General features: G+C 38.3%; 1 protein-coding gene across 3 annotated transcripts in view; it reads right to left on the bottom strand.

Moving 5' to 3' along the window:
* TRPS1 (transcriptional repressor GATA binding 1) overlaps positions 1–15,802 on the bottom strand; it is a 240,287-nt gene extending 224,485 nt beyond the window's left edge. For 2 of the 3 annotated variants that reach the window (XM_031439517.2, XM_031439519.2), the window contains exon 1: positions 15,344–15,802. Coding sequence is in view for 1 of the 3 variants with exons in the window: in XM_010988443.3 (XP_010986745.1) it covers positions 14,684–14,693 (10 nt within the window). In the remaining 2 variants the exon portion in view is untranslated. Of the gene's footprint in view, positions 1–14,683; positions 14,977–15,343 lie in introns of those variants that run through there. The other variant, XM_010988443.3, reaches the window with a different exon arrangement.
* Positions 15,803–18,141: the final 2,339 nt, after the last annotated feature.

The raw sequence follows: 18,141 nt of genomic DNA, 5'->3' as shown, positions 1-18,141 counted from the left end.
AGAAAATCGTTAAGAGAAACCTGAACGAGATAGGCCCTGACAGTGTTTTCTATGGTTCGATCATGTATACATTAGATGTTAAGCTGTAATTTATAGTCAGGGTAAAAAAAAATTTTAAAAAAAATCAACTGTATAAAGAGATAAGCCAAAGAAAGAGGAAGGGAAAAAAATCCTAGATATTTACGTAATAATAATGGAAATTTTCAGCCTTTCTCCTTATAGTATGCTCACTAACCAGGAGACTTTATGTGAGATGATCAGCGTAATAGTTCAAATGGTTCCTTAATCCATTTTAAGTAAATTGTTTTTTAATGTTAAAGATCATTCCATTACTCTCTGATTTAATTGATCATTCCTAACTGATTGAATGTAATAATTTTAAACAAGCAAACTATTTTATTGTACGACAATAACTATCCACACTATTTAAAAAGGGTTTTCATCTGAAAGAAACATTAAAGACACAAAACAATCATATTTAAAGGGGGAAAAAAAGACAAGTCTGCCCTCTGGCTAGAAAACAAACAGAGGAAAACCCAGACAAATAGAATCCAGACCAACAGGTATCTTCAGCTTGCAACACGTGGGCTCAAATACAGACCCTGGACCAAACCCGACCATTTCCAGAGGCCGACACACTCCTCCTGCTTTCCAAAGTCACTTCTGAAGCTGTCTTTTCAAAGAGTTTGGGAGACGTCTTGGATCCAATACCTTTCTGCGTGGCATTCACCACAATTCGTTAAAACAGAAATGGAATTGGGGTATTGGGGGTTTTAAGTCATCAACTCCTCTGATGGAGTTGCCTTAACACTTTAGATTATACAACATAGCTATTAAGACTGAAAGATAAAATGAAACAAGAAATTTAAGTAAAATACCTCAGATGTGTAAGAAGACAGATTTTATTTTTCCTGTTTTCCCAATGCAACAAATTAAAGGATGAAAATTAGCTTAACTACGACCAATAAAGAAATGTTCATTGCATCCATATTGTACAGCGGGGTCATGGATAAAAATGGAATATTAAAGAAATGCTAAAAAAAAATGAATTAAATTTACATTTTCACTACACATAGGCTGAAATTTGTCATTCAAAAGACAGGATTAATAAGAAAAGCATTTAAAACAAATGAGGCTCTTTCATTATTCTTTTGTTAATTTGTTTTTATAAATGCTGAAGAGTCTATGAAAATGCCACGAACGGTTTCTCAACCACGTTTTTAAATAACTTATTGCACATTTCAGGCCTAATCTCACAGATGCTGTTTATAGTTTTCAACCTGCCAAGGGGCTTACGGGTGTTATGAGTAAAGAAAAGTCCAATTTCTTGGAAGATTAAAAAAAATCCTTAATTCAATTGGACTGCTTTTTTTAAAAAAAAAAAAATTGGTCTCAAAAGAGATAAATGTTGGAGGTATTTTCAGCAAAAGGGAGAATAGTAATACAAACTTAAGTTCCTTTAGCAATCATTTCATAACCAGTTCTTCCGTATCAACTAGATTTTATGTAAGTGAATCCAAGGAGGCAACTACTGCTCAGGTGTTCGAAGCCTAGATTTTCTGCAGTAACATTTTAACTTTCCAGAGTAATTTCCAGACTAAATATATGATTCCCATATCTTCATAAGGTATTGATAGAGAAATAACATGGAATATACCAACTGATTTATTATGTCGTCAACAATTTCCCGATGGATACTAAATAAGTGGTATTCTAATTCTATTCTCCTATCCATCTACAAAAAGATAAATAAAGATTCATGAATTTCAAGTATTAGGGAGATTTCCTCAACAAATATCAAAATTGTCTAGTATTTTATGTGTGAACGAGGCTGGTGACCACAGCCTTGTTCCATCCTTTGTCTCCCTAGCTGTGTGATCATGGAAAATTCACTTAATCATCAGTTTTCTCCTTTGTAAAATAAGATAATTCTGCAAGAATGGCTAAAGAGCATGTCCCTTCTGTCACTCAAAACAAAAGAGGACTTTTGGTCATTCTGAACAATACCTGAATTAAAGAAAAACAAAGAAACAAAATTTAACCTTGAGCAGTAGATGTAAGATGAGCATTTGAGGAACATTCAGCCAAGGAGGAAAGAAGTGTTTCATTGGCCAGAGTCTGCTTTTCCACAGCAAAAAACTGTTCAGACACTCTCAAAATGGAGAGCCACATGTCCACATGGATGTGGGAAGCAGAATGTTATACACTCGTGCATGCGATGAAATGTGCCCATCAGTAAAGGAAAAGGAGGCAGGTTTCAGAGCACCAGCACAGAACTAAGGAAATTCTCTCAGAGACCAAGCAGTTCACTGTACAATGAACCTCACATAGGAGATGAAATTTATTCTTAGTTTCCTTTTGTCCATGCTTTTATCAATGTAACCTAATGAATTAAAATGCACACCTATTGTCGGGCTCAGAAAGTTTGCTCCTATTTTTATATGATCATCTTTGTCAAAATAAAGTTGACCAGCTATTGCTACAAAGATGTTTATACAAATAAACCTGACTTTCTCCTACATTTGGAAAAGAAGAAATATCTGTGGAATTTTTGCCTTCTTGATCTGTGGCTAGAAGCTTTGAATTAAATCGAAAAACACTGTCCAGGCTCTTCCATTATATTCCAAACAGGTAAATTTTTTAAATGTATCCATTTGAAATGACACATTAAACATGATTTGAAATCATCAAGTTAGCGTGTTTCCACAACAGGGTTTGATTATACCAGACCAAAAGTTTTGGCAAAATGTTCGCCTGACATCATCAGAACCAAACAAGAAGGTGGTTGGTTTAAATGTCCACATTTCTACCAGTGGAGACACCAAAATACTGTTAAATATACCGCACAGGGAACGGAAATAAGGTGCTTTCTCAGAGTCAATTCCTCTTTCGGTGAATAGCTGGGTGATGTGTTAGGGATATTAGTCGGAAATTTAGTTTTTATTTCTTCAGGGCCTGATGCACTTGTTCCAAGTGAAAATATTTTAAAATAGTCTTTTAAGACAAATGTGCAGAACTGTTGCTTCTTTATAGTAGCAGCTTTATTTGTTTTATACAAAACTATAATTTAAGGATGCCAATCATTTTAAGCAAAGAAGACCGCAAAAAATAAAATAAAATACAGGCGAAACCAGAGAAATTTTTCTCTATGCTAAAACATTTTTTTACAGCAAAATGTATCAGGTTAGTCTTCACTATATATGCAGTTTAATTTTAACCCTGTGCACTTACAATATTTCATATTTTCTTGCTAATTTTGGGAAATTCCATATGACTATCTGATGCTGATTACAAAACTCGTTAAAATATTTTATCTTTTTTCTTCAAATTTTTAGATACAAATTGCCTACGACGCAAATGAGAAATAACAAATGTCATGTTATTTGACACCGTTCATAATTTCTGCAATAAACCTCAAAGAATAAATATGTGATTTTCAAACACCACTCTTTTCAAGTAGAAATCAGTGTGCAAATGACACAGGAAGAATTTCTCCATAGTGACTCCTTAGAAATGACCAAAATATCTTGTCACAGAAAGGTGTGGCAGGAGAGCTTTGAATCACTGATCTCACAATTTCTGATGCATCAAAATGAGTTTCTAAAAAACTCACACACACACATACGCACACACAAATACAAAATGAGTGCAAAATTAATTTGCATTTTATGGGAAGTAACAAGGCTTCTATAATAAGAAAACCTAAAAAGATGAAGTATTTCCTCTCCTTTCTGAAAACCTTAAAAACAAAGCAAAACTAAACTAAATATTTCAAAATCAATGGACTTCAAGCAATCCAAGAGAATTTGGAAAACATTTCTCTAAAAACCAACCCAGAACACAGGATCAATTTGGAAATAATGGAAGCACATTTCATTTTAAAATTTGAAAACTTTTTAAAGACAAAAAAAATCAAGTTAACATCTCAGTGATTAACTCAGGGACTGCTTAGCCAAGAACAACTTTCGGCACTTAAAACATAAAACTGTCAGTTTCCTCTGCTTGGAGACAAAACATACAAAAAGCAAACATTCACTGCTATATTTTCCTAGACATGAAAGACCGAACTAACTTTTATAAAAGGTGATCACTCTGAATATTTCTACCTATTTTTTTTATTTATGCCGTAGCTCCTAAAAATCAGTTACAAAGACTGAAACTCAGAAACATGCTTAGTGGATGGCTACTATTCTAGGGTTCCTTACTCCCCCAGTCTTGATGGAAATACACTCATTTATTGAACTGCACCACAGCTCAAGGCACAGATATGTGAAGCAGTCTGTGTGTGATGTTATTGAATATTAGCTACCATAAACAATTAAATTCTTTATTAAAGATCTCAAAGGGCTGGTAACACGATGCCTGGCGTTCTATTTCGGGCAAATCTATCGTGTACTGATGGTGAGAATAATTTAAGGACTCTCTTCCCTGAATCAAGATACATTCATTTCAAGCATCATCCATGATCAAACGATCAAATTCATATTTATAAACTTGGAATACAGAGTTTGGTGGAAGCACTGAGTAACTAAAATTGTCTTAATCTTTTTGCCAGAAATATGTCACAGTTGGTGCTTACAATTGTTGCAAAATTATACCACAACTTTATTTAATTTCATTGGACGCGTTTCCCCACAGAAACGGAATGGCAAAGCCCTGCTCAGGAGCAAACGATAAAATCAAATTACTACTTTACAGTATATAATTCTTCTCCTCTTACGCCATTTCCCCCACCTAAAAAAACATAAATATGATAAAGAAATGGAGGTAAAATCCTATAGTTGCCACATTTTTCCACTGAAGGAGAACTCCTTATTCCTCCAAAACCTGAAATACTAGATCCCAAAGAGGAGGAAAAAATGGTAATAAAGCATGACAGAATAATTTAAAGGAAACATGCTTGCTCTCAGCATAATTTTCTTTAGCATCCTGAGATGAACAACATCACACTGCCCGTGATCTGCTTACTCCTCTGAAAACCATCCAGAAGATTTTCAGAAAGGGGAAATTCTAGTGCTGCTTTCAAATGCCAAATTAACTTAGAGGGCTTCCACTGCTGAAGGGAAACAGCACAGTAGCGCGGCAGAGGCTCAAGGATGCTTTGTGTCACGCAAAGCCGGAACTGATGAGGGTGACCCCAGTGTGGTTTATCTAGAATTCCCAAGTACCACAGGCAAAGAGGTCAGAGGTTTCTATGTCAAAAATACGTAAGTAAGTAAAGCTGCAGACAGCAATGGTTCCTTATGTTATAATGGCTCGTACAGGATTCAAGCCCCCGTTCTGTTCACATACATATATACAGAAGTCTTTTTAAATAGGAACCGAAAATGGGGAAAACAAAACCTGTTTACACTAATATCTCCCCTTTCCACTTTCCATTTCTAATCATCATGGTCCCACTTTTAATTTTTATTATTGCCAGTGATACATGGAATGAGTGAGATGAGTATGTATACACACAATTAAAAGTTAACAATGATATATCCTGAACTATTCTGGGAGTAAAAAGTTCAAGACAGGTGTGTACACAGTGCACACGAACACAGGGAACACTAAAGAGTTAAATGTTTGACAAAGTGAACATCCAAGACCATGCACAGACACTTACACGTAAAATGTGTACTTTATGATTTTTACTGTTGGCCTAAAATCTAGAGTGACAGCTTTCTTACTTAAAGCTTATCAAAGCACAAAGAAAAAGTAAAATGTAAATAATCAGGGCACTCTTTCAACAACATAAATTGTCTTAAGAACGGGACATTTAAAAGTAGAATAAACACTGGTGGGACAGGGAGTAAAATAAACAGTTTACTGTAATTGAGGTTTAGATGTCAGCCAGTTTCTTAAAGTAATTTACCACATCTTACATCCAATGAATGCAATGCACATTCGTTCTAAACGCAAAAGAGAAACATCTCTTACTATCTGCTTATAAATTACAGAAAATGAGGCTTCATATTCCTCGTTACTTAAATGTGTAATCACTTCCACTGGCCACTTGTACCCAAAGTTAGCTTCTACAACGTACCTAAGTTTGCAAAACTGAGGAGCAACACGTGCAATCATCTTCAAAAAGAAAAACTTCCAACAATAAGTTAAAGATAGTATTAAACATAATCACGTGTGTTTTATAATATATAATTTACATCAATTTATTAACATAAAATTTCAGCAGCCAAATATAGAAAAATTACATGATTTTAAACGACCTCAAAGGTACATCTAGAAATAACTGATAAAAGAATGATTACTCATTCAACAATCAGACTAACAGGTATTGAGAAAATTTAATAGCGTGGGTCTTGATTAAAAATACATATATATGACCAGTCTTAACTTCCATCAGTTGAATGGTATTTTAAAAAATTAAAGCAGGCTAGATAGACTTCTCAAAAATTTTTAATGGCATCAAAAAGTAAAGCAGAAACAAATGCCAAATCTCTTTTAGAAACTTTTATATGTTCGGAGCTACTTAACAGTATTGAGAGAAAAAACAGTCTGATGTATTTCTACATCTTTCAGGACTAAAGATGTGTGGATAATGACATCACAGAGAAGTCACAAGAAGAAGTCAGTTTTAATTTGTTTTGCCAAATCTTGCTTTCATTTCAGAACCAAAATTGTAATTAAATTAACCCGCAAATAGGTGTTGGGATGCATTAAGTCATTAAAATGGATATTACAAAGGCTAAAGTCATTTCAAAAAAAATATGTAATATGTTAAAATTCCATTCGGTGTCTGTAATGCAGAAACATTCTATATGAGTGAGAATGGGATATGTGCATGTACATGTATGCGCTAAGTTACTATGAAGTCACAAATTCATATGCTGCACTTGTGCATAGCTCAGAGAAAAAATAAAGCTGAAACAGATTAGTAAGGCTTGATCCCTTTGCACATGAAGTGTATCATGTAATAGAGAAATCAGATTCCACAAACTAACTTCTGCATATATACGTGCACTATTTATAGATGTATCTGGTCTCAGATATAATACATGCTTCTATAAGGAGAAACTGAAATAGTGATTCACAAGAATTCACTGAAAGCCATAATGTAGAATCTAATCAAGAAACACATGTTAGAGTAAAACTGTTTGTTGATTTGTAAGTTTCACCAATTCTGTCCAAATTCTACAAGTGAAAAAGCTCTGAAGCAGAATCTATTTTTATCTCTTTTTTTTCCCCTATGGCTAAAATATATTTATTGTCTAAATAGCAGTTGTGGTGTATCTGTCACCCTATACTGGGTTCATTCTTGGTTATTATAATATTCAATTTAATAATATAATATTAATACTTTTTAAAGCTTGGAACATATACATTAGATATTATGAATATATGTATTATTCTTTATAATACTATTCTACTCACTATCATGAATACAAGTAATTAACACATCAAGCAATTATACATGCAAATAAGAGAACCGTGCTCCTATCAAATAAAGGAAAAAAAGAGACAGAAAGTAACTACAGACACTTGCATATTTCCCTCTAACACTATCTATTATAGAAGGCTTAAAGAGCTGACAGTGACTCATTTGTTTATTCAAGTGTTAAATAAATGAAATATATAAGTTAACTTCTGACTTACTTTAAACTATTTAGTAGAACATATTCCAGAAACAATTTTGTCTGTGTCAATTACCTAGATACCAAAGTTGTTGTATTGTGTTGTCCGATGAAGAAGGACACACAGCAACCCTCAAAACCAGTATTACAAGCCTGGCAAACAGCATCACATTTGGGTGACGCAGAGAATCCATCACCCTAGGGAAAAACACACTGGATCATAGTACGAAGTCTTTACATGTTCCATATTATTTCTACATAACGTTTTAAGATGATAGAACTGTAAACTCTAAAGCGCTTCCCCATAAAAAGATACATTCAGAAACAGCACTGTCACTTAACTGCTCCTCTCTACAGAAATTTGGGACTTTAGGAAAATAATCTGCAGAAGCATTTCTTAAAATATACTGAAAGGTGGCATTTGATTTATAGGGTTTTTTTTTGCCATTTTCAAAATTTCTTAGTAAGTATTATGATAATGCTGTGGGTGTAAGTATTATGACAATGCTGGCTTCATGAGGTTTAAATTCCATACTCTTTACAAACTTCGAGACTTTATAAAGTAGGTCACGTAGCTCCTTAAAAGATCCATGTTTTGAAGCATAGAGTTAATTGTTTAGCAAAGTGGATTCCACCATCAAGGTGTATCTATGTCTTCTCAACCCACATACTCAACATACATAAAACACACCTCCAATAGCATGCACATTTACCAGCAGAAATTTAAACAGACCGTGGATACGTCAAGCATTTTCAGGCATTCACACTGCTAGATTTCCTTTCATACTGCAGATGCCTTACTACTAATTACCAAAAAAATCACACAAATCAAAATATGTTACCTTTGTTCAAACAATACTGCAGTTCATTGTACAACAGAAAGTGTCATCCTTAAATCACTCAGCAACCAAGATAGTGGTGGATTCTTGGAGCAGAAGTGGTGCGGAATGGTTTGAGGCAAAACCGAAACATATTGTTTAAGTAAACCTTAGGGGAGGGGATCATATGCGCAGCTGATGGATTTTTTTTTTTTTTGTATCATCTTCCACAAAGCCTCTCCAACCCCTCCCCATCACTGAACAGTAAACAAACTGCTGATATGAAAAGACTGCAGTCCTAAACACCTCCCTCTGCCTTTTTTTCCTCTTCTTGCCAAACTTTATTACTGTTCTCTCAGTTTTGCAGTAATAAATCAACATACATTAAATACAAACGTAATGACGGAGAGACCCATCACTTGAAATTTATGCTTGAAAACTTTGTAGAAAAATAAAATAAATCAAGACTCACTCTAAGACACTCGCTATGCTGATGTGAACAACTTATAGCTTAAGTTCCTCAAGTTTTTCCTGACAAATCCTTATGTAAAGGAGTGATTAGTAAAGACAGAATGCCTCTGATTTGAACTGAAGTCTGCAGTTCTCACAAGAAATACTGAGAAATACATAAGGTAAACCCAAACCATCAGATTTCTATGCACAAAACACTTCCATCTCCCTGAATATGAGGAATGCTTTTTATGATAAGTAAAAATGCTTTGAAAGACATTTTCAAGATATCAACATGGTACCCAATTTTCCGTATATATTATTTCTAAAATACACTCTGTGTAAAAGGAAAAAAAAAAACCCTCAGAACAAATTTGGGGTTAAAAGCAAAGTCCAAGACAAGTAGCCATAAGATTGAAACCTCACGGACAACTACTACCAGAAACGTCGGTAGTCAGTTCTGGCCCCCAAAATGGGGTGAGGGCCCCATTCTGGGGCGAAGGGAGGAAAAACGGGCACAAATCTTTCCCCCTCTGAAAAGATACTCCTACTTGCCAGCTTCTGAAGTTGCCCTGATGTCAACCAACATCACCAAGATATGTCCTCACTGGAGAAAATTCTGTTTGCCTGTGCAAGACCAGGAAGGGAGAAAATGACTATTTAAAAAAAAAGAAAAGAAAGGAATCTAGAAACACTGTGTGATAATAGGGTTAAAAATCATCATCTAAAATCGTGAGGGAAAAAGAACCACCCGGAGAAACAAACTGACCCTTAAAATTAACGCTTTCAATCTAAAAATAAATTTTTGTAAAGTTTCATCTATTTTCCTTCCTCTGCACGTAAAAATGATTAATGTCACAATTATACTTCCACATTTCAGACTCTTGCTAACAGGTGTAGCATTCTTTATATAAACATATTCACTGACCTGTTGCCATTGATAATCTTAATTAATTCATCTCCAATGAGACAAAAAACGATTTTTTTTCCAAATAAGAAAGAAAGAACGCAACACAAATATCCAGTCTCCCCAAAACCCAAAAACTGTTTAAGTTACGGTAACCTGAAATGCACCAGCCATCACAGAGAGCAATTGGAGAAATCCAGCAGGGCTCAGCAGGAAAGATTTTTAATAACAGATTGAAAAACAGAATAAAAATAACTGCATCAACAGAGCCTTTCTTCCTCAGGCCACAAGCCCGTTCTTACTTGAACTTTTTTTTTTTTTTAAATGGCATTTTGGCCACTAAAACCAATCCAGAACATTATTAAAAGTTAAAAGCTACCAATTACTTCTGTCTGTTCTTTTAAAGCAAAGTTTGGCATTACGTCAGTTGGTTTAAAGAAAACAAGAAAGAGAGAGAGAAAGAGTAGGAGAGAAAGTTTCCTGCTTGTATAAACTAAACCACCAGGGAAGGTGTCTAGCCACTTGTAAAGTATTTACTGCAGGTTTTTAAAGAGCTAGAAACATTTTAAAAATTAAAAGTTTTCTTTCTTATTTTTAATGAAACATACTTAGGAACGAAAAGTATATCCTTCATGTCTTTCTTTGGGGTGTTTTGATGGTATTTGTATGTCAATCAAAGCTTTGGATCAGAAATGATTTCCACTGATGCTTCAAATTTGAAGTATATAGCTAATTTCATCTTCGTTTTCGCTACTTGGATTTGTGCTCTTAGGGAAGGAAAAAGTTTCATGACAGAAAAATAGACATTGCTACTATAACAGCTACTATAGCTGCAGTAACCAGGCAGGCTTCTTAATAATTCTTATAATTTTCATCCGTAGATCCTTCAGCAAATTCAGCAAAGAGGTTCCCTTTAAGCCCAAAGCCCTCTTTCTAAACCAAGTTCTACATTATTATCCCCATCAGAGAACCAAATCAAAGACCAACGATCTGAGAACCACTGAGTGATAGGGAAACTCTAAAGGTGACCATAACAGCAACATGACAGACATTATTTATAAAGGTCACAAATAATTAATAGAATATCCTATACAAATAAACAAGTGGCTTAAGACCCACTTACACTGGAGGATAAATTTTTTTAAATGGTCATTCCCTCTACAACACTGTTTGCTCCTGAACAGTGTATAAAACACTACTTGGCATGTCAGCATATTTATCTGAATCCACTGGTTAAAACTTTTAGGAGAGAAATAATTTTGATAATAATAAAAAAAAAAGTCTGCTCAGTTTTTCTCAACACAAAAAATTGCAAAGTGCGTTTGTCCTCTCTATATACACAATTACAAGTTAGAGAATCAGACTAAGTTTCTACTTGACAAAGTCTATAAAGAATTTCTTCACATTTTACCTAAAGGGGACCCTACAATTCCATAAATTATAACTGGTATAGTAACAAAGAATTCGCTTCTTCCTGTATGGTGGTATCAAAAGATGACTACAGTTATCACACAGATACACAATCAAAGTAAAACCAAGTCTAGACATGCCATCATCAATTTCCTCAAATTTCAATAAACAATAAATAAGGAAGCTAAAAGAGCAAACAAGACTCAGAATTAGTTCTGAAGGGTATTAGTACTTATAACCAGCCAAAGGGAAGAGAAAGAGAGCTCTGTTACCTGAAAGCTTGACCAAGGATGAACAACAGAAAGCAAGTCCATAAAACTTGCCTGGTTTTATCAAATTGATTGTAACTGGTGAGCTGCAATATTTGGGACAGAACTGTCCGAGTTTATAGTTTTCTATGCCTGCCAAAAACAGATGCAGACTACCACACTAGCTGTCCTGCGGAAACTAAATTAAGCAAAGGCAAATACCAAGTGGAAAGTTGTCAGCCTGTTGAATGAATGGCTTCATTTTACACACCGGAGAATATCTTAATAAGAATATGTTTCAATGTGCCAGTCATTTTATTTTAAGTGCATCACTTATTACAAAAATAATAATTTTCCCTTGAAATCAATTATAAACACCTGTCCTTAACTTTCTTAACGTCTGTTTTGTTTTACACACAATAGCATAGTGTTGTCATATTATTGTTTGCTGTCAAAAGGCATACTAAAGGAAAAAAATAATCTTACATACATGTATCATGAAACACATTTAGAGGCCGGTTATCAATATCTGTGCTAACTGCAAACTCAAAGTCAAGTTCCAGCTCAAAAACAATTTGCTACAAGCCCTCTGAAAACTTTCAGTAATGTTCATTTACTTCCACAAAGAAGGTAAGACAAGAGTTCATTAAAGCTTAACACCCTATGGTATTTAACACAAAAGTGCAGGTCATTAATTGCAAACTGTGGTCTGTATTTCTCTCTCTCTCTCTCTCTCTCTCTCTCTGTCCACATCACACACACATCAAAAATAAGAACAATAATAATAATGGAATATCACTGAAATACTAGAATCGTAAAAAGCAGCTTTTCCACAGATGCATTCGTTTCCCCGCTTTGAAGGTTTTCCTTATGAATGAAGATTTCCTTGTGTGTGTTAGTGAGACCTACCCTGTGGGAATCAGAGTAAATTCAGGAGTGGTACGTGACTTAAAAGAAAAGCAAAAATAATACCGAAAATGTGGTAGGGCCATGTGTACTTCACTGAAGACTAGCACACTAATACGGATACTAACCTACTTTTAAGCAAGTATGTATAAGATTTCACAAAACCCTTTAAAATATTTCTCTTCAAAACGCTGGCCTCTAAAATCAAGTTAGACTTCCCAGCTACACGATACTTTTTCTCCTTCTTTTAATGTTACCTTTAAGAGACAAAGGACAAATGTCGAAAAAGCAGCAAAGACCCTTACAGCGCCTAAAATTCAAAGGAGTGTCTAACTTTTTTGTAAGAAACTTGCTATGATCCACCATTTATTTGGAGAGCGTAAGACGCAGTTACTACGCGTGGAAAAGTATTCTTGACACACATACCCTAACATATAACAGATACATCAGAAAGCCATAAACATCAGCTCGCCGGTGGTAAATAATACTTCACCAACAGAGTATTAATAAAGCTTGGGGATGCCTCACATTCAGAGAAATCAAGTCGTAATGTTGGCACTAAACTCTGTTTCCCCTTCAGGAGTTTTATTTTCACATCACTAATATCCAGAAATAATCGTCAAATGTTAGCACGTTGGTGGCCCTGAATATTTAACTGAATCTAGGAATGTTTTCATCCAAGGGGATAGCTTTAAAAGGAAGTTATGAAATCTGAGGAGAGATAAGTTCTAAGAACGATATGTTTAACTTGTTAAGATTAAGCACGTCATTAATAAACTTTCACTTAAAGGTGGGGGGAAAAAAAAACCTCCAAATGTTGGTATCATTTCCAGACTGTCCTGTCAGCATCACAACTTACAGGAAATGCTGCGTCTTCCCATACAAACCCTGTATTTATTCACAACCCTGGCATACTTGGGGAAAGAGAAAAAGCCCACACCATTTTAGAGCGAGTTTGCTTTTACACATTAACCGATGGAATATCTGAGAAAGTGGTCTAAGCAAATGAGCAGCATGTAAGAGACTTTACAGCAGTGAGCTCACAAACTTTCATTCTCGTTTTGTCCACGTCAGAACTGGCCGCCCGCAGAACTTTCCTTTGCTGCCCCTCGCATTTCTAACTCTGGCAGACTTTTCTAAATGATCAACTTTTCCTAAAACCAGCAGGGAAGTAACATGATGCCAGCAAGATCCATAGGTTTTAACTTAAGAACTAGAGGACTCCAAAACGTGGTTGGAAGGTTCCTGTTTTATTTTTGCCTTGAACAATCAAATTTTAAGCCAACCACCAGGCCTAGAGTTATCATTTCTTGGTAATTTTGTCTCAGGCCCTATCTCTATTTTCCCATTGTACTTACTGTCCCTCTGGGCCCCTTTCCTGTTCACCTGGTGCCTTTACAAAAGTTCAATGCATCTACAAAGTGCAATGAACCGGCCTAACTTGTCTGCGATTTAACTTCTCCGCTGAACTTCTCACTTCACTTACCTCACTTAAAACTCTAGCCGTGATTTTTCCAAAAGAGGATAAGGATGAAAATTCTATCATAATTTTGATTCATCATTAAGATCCATCGCTCTTACTCAAAAGCTTTCAGAGTATCAATTCTGAGGCCTAAAAAGATATGAGGAAGTAAAGCAAGACCTAAAATTTAAGAAGCCCAAGATCCCTCTGGAACCCACCAGTCCCTCTCGCCCTGTAACTTAAATTGCTTTAGAGTCTTAGGGCCATAAAACAGTTACTGACTTCCCTGGGGAAAAGGGGAAACACCACCATCTCACACAGGTACTAACAAAAAAGCTTTCCCAGCCACAAAAACAGCTTTGCACTTCAAAGGGCTCCCACCTCCGCCTCACCCTCAAATTATTCATGGGGTCCTATAATCCTGGAGTTATTTGAAGGGACAGTGGTGTTTGCCTTGGCCTTTCAAAGATGCGTCTCTAGAATCCAAACAGGAACTAGACAGAAGGCGAAGCGCCTGTCCGCCTGGACGTCCCACCGCTCTCAGGCATTTAATCACCGGCCAGTGTCCGCTGACCCGCGACACAGGGCGCATCACCCGCACCGCAGAGGAAGTCTGCCCCTTCCTCAGCCCCTGCGGAAGCGCCCTGGCTGCAAGGCCTGCCACATGGCACGGCCAGGGCACAGACCCCACGGCCAGGCTGCCCTGAGCCGCGCAGAGGCGGGTGCATCGGGGGATGCGACACCCTCCATCTCCAGCCCAGCTGGGCCTTTAAGGGAAAAAAGTTTGAAGCCTGGCTTCGCAAACTCTTCAAAGCCAACGCCAGTCCCGTACTGTTTTCCCACTTCGGGGACCCCACGAAGGCCCCTCTCTGAGACCCTCCCGACCCTCCCGAGTTCGCCCAACTTACTACTCTGCATGCTGGTGCCTAGTCTGCTCCCCTCTTGTCAGGAGCCCCAGAAAACTTGCAGCGGCGGCGGCGGCGGCGGCCCCTCGGGTCCAACCACCCCCAGCTCCTCCGCTGCGCCCGGTAGGAGAGAATTAAAATCAGCCAGAAAGAGACAGCGAGGGGGAGTGGGGCTGCGAGGGGGAGGGGGCACCGGCCTGAAACTTCTTTTTTTGGCAAATGGGGATTTGTTTTTCCTCCTCCCCGGCGGCTGAACTTGACCCTCCTGACTCCAGGGGCTACTGCAGTTTGAAGTCGCTCGTTTCTAAGACTCAGATGCCTTAGACCCACCAAAAGGGGGGGGGGGGGGGTTAAGAGAGCAGAAGGGAAGAAAGAAAAGAAAGAAATCACACGCGCAAAAAAGGAAGAAAGAAAATGCATGTGAAACCCGAGAAGCCTGCGCTTGGCTTTCTGCACACTCTCCCTCTGCTTTTTTTTTTCCCCCTCAAAGAAAGTCACTTTTAATTCCCAGGGCTCCCCGCTCGCGATCGCCCACATTTTGCGCACACACGCGCGGGCGCAGCACTCGCGTCGCGGCTCCCCGGCCCGGCCGAGGGACTCCCTCGTCCCCCGCGCCCCCCGCGGCCCCCGACCCCGCGGCCCGCCCGGGCCTCCCCTCCTTACCTGTTGATTAATCGTCAAGAACACCCTCGGCAGCCCGAAAGATGGTGGCGCGGCGGCCAGAGCCATGAACCGTCTTCTGTTGTTTGCAGAGTTGATCTTGGATTATTGGCGGGGGGGGGGAGAAAAAGGTCTTTCCTGCCTCCCCCCCTTTCCCTTCCCTCCCCCCCCCTTTATATAAAAAGAGAGAGAGAGAAAGAGAAAGGAAATAGAGCAAGGATGTGCCCGGTGCCGGGTGGGAGAGGGGAGGGGGGGTGTTGTTTTTTGTTTAAAAAAAAAAAAATAGGAAGGCGAGAGAGCGGTCGAGAGGACGCGGGATCTGAAGAAACGAGCAGCACCAAAAAAGAGGACGCTTGAGATTGCAGTGAGATCGGGTCTTTATCAGAAATGTTATCGCTTGTCAGGACCTCAGTCTCCGCGCATTACGTCAGTTTCAAGACACCAACACTATTAATATCAAAGGAGCCTTCGCGGAGGAAAGCGCCACCCCAGACCGAGCTCCCTTAAAGAGACAGCGCGCGTCCCCGCGCCGCCGCTGCCGCCGCCGCCGCCGCCGCCCCGCCCGGCTCCGAGCACCCGCCGCCGCCGCCCGCCGGGACCGGCCCCGGCCGCGGCCAGCTGGCTGCGCGAGAACTTCGCCCGAGTCGGAGCGCGGCGAATGAGAGCTGCGCGGTGCAGGGACCCGGCTACCTTCCCGCCCCGCCTCTCCCCCCTCCTCCTCCCCCACCCCCCCTGTGGGAACGTGCGGGCTGGAAAAGGAGGAAAAATCCGCAAGCTTTAGGAATAATGTGATAAAGACAAGGACCTACCTTGGGGGGTGGCGGGGGGGATGGGGGGAAGGAGGCGGAGGTTTAGTGCGTGGCGGCCCCACCGCTGGTCCCCAAACACTCGGAGATGCTCTCCTGCACAGTCAAAAGAACTCTAAAAGTGTTTTTACCTTTTCGGTTACTTTCCCTTCTCGCTCCCAATTAAACGACGCAGGATTTGTGTGTGTGTTTCTGTGTGTGTGTGTGTGTGTGTGTGTATGTGTGTGCGCGCGCGCGCGTGTGCGTGTGTGTGTGTGTGTGTGTGTGTGTGTGCGGGCGCGGCCCCTCCCCCACCCTTTTTCTAGGACGTGGAGAGTCTTAAGACACCTAGTCCGTGGTCAGGGTTTCCCTTGCCTTCGACGGCCAGAGGGCTGGAGGCGAACAACTTGAACTCTGTCCTGAGTTGGAGAAGTGCGGACTGAGGTTGCTATGGTGTTCTGAGCTGGGGAGAAGCTAGCAAGCTCAATGGGTGCTTAAAGGGGGTTCTACAAAATAGATAAAATGGGGACATTATTCAAATGCGGCAAGATTAATACCTGCTGCTCTTTGGTGTTTTAGTAGCAGATAAGGAATTCTGAATCAAGCATGACATTCTTTTTACCAATTCACATCTTCAGATACTCTCATTGTTAGGTGAAATTCCCTCAACATGAAGTTACTGGATTGAGGTTTTTTTTTTTTTTTTTCCTTCTCTTTAACTTCTAAAGATCAACAATGAATAAAAGAAGACCAAGACAGCATTCGAAGTATAGTAGGTGTTAAAAACTAAACATTTTTTTGGACGTTTAGACTTAATTTTCTTGAGTTGGGTGACTTTAAGTGGCATGTTTTTCCTCTAGCGAAAGTCACTTTAAACTAATTTTGTGCTAAAAGGAGAAGCATCCTTCCTTCTCCAAACTACAGAATGATTAAAATTAGAATTTTAGAGAGGTACGAATCATGAGTCTGTGAGTTGAAGATGAAGTAATTTCCTCCAAAATATGTTTCCCAAATGATTCTTGCATCTTTTCAGAGAAAAGATGAGTATATTTTCAAAACATACTATTATCACAAGTGAAAAAGCCAATCATAGAAAAAGTATGTGCTTTTAAAACCTTACTGCTTTTTCTATAAGGTCTTCATTTCTGCTTGATATGCCTAGTCAGGCAGATATGTGATTCCTTTTTGTACCACTTTGATTCCAGAATTTTAGTAACGTGTCCCATACACTCTTTATGAGTAGAAAAGCAATAATCCTTTTGCAGTAGAGAAACTAGTCAGGTAAAAGAGTGGTCAAAATACAGTTTTGCAATGAGGCAAACAGTATATTCCCTAAAGGAGTGAGAAGACAATGAACCTCATATGCATGGAGTTACTCACATGTTATCATCAATTTAAATGGATTTGGGAACAGAGTTAGATTTATATACAGTCCTGCTTGCAGGGAAAATTAACATCAAAATCTTCGGTAAATCTCATAGTCAGCTACTAATGACCACCTGCATATTTCCACACTGGAGTCATTTAATACTGTCCACCACTTATTTCCACTGTAAAAAGTATTCATATATTAAATATAGAACCTTATTTTCTTTTTTAAGCCATAAATTAGCTTACCAACTTTTATGGAAATATGCACAGCACAGTTAGAAGCATTTTCATTCAGTTTTTTTTAAAAAAAGGATCTGAGTGAAACATTCTTTAGCCATGACTAACTAAAATTATTAGATCAAATAAATTTTGAAATACTTATCTGAAGAGTAAAATCATTTGTATTTAAAGGGTTAATACCACCTAAAACTACTAAAGCTGGTATGTAACTGATAAAAACTGAGGCTGTAGTATCTTAGCAGCAAAGTTAAATAGTACAGTATGTCACAAGGATTAGTCCCCTAATCTCCTTCTGCTCCCCAAGACTTAAATGCCATTTTAAAAGGGGAAGTGATCTTCCTCTCTGTCATCCTCAAATCTTAAGCAACAATCAAGAGTGTACATTTACTCACATGAAACAATCAT

Source organism: Camelus dromedarius, chromosome 20, assembly GCF_036321535.1.
Source record: "Camelus dromedarius isolate mCamDro1 chromosome 20, mCamDro1.pat, whole genome shotgun sequence".
Classification (NCBI taxonomy): Eukaryota; Metazoa; Chordata; class Mammalia; order Artiodactyla; family Camelidae; genus Camelus; species Camelus dromedarius.
This window is presented reverse-complemented; position numbering and strand designations above follow the sequence as displayed.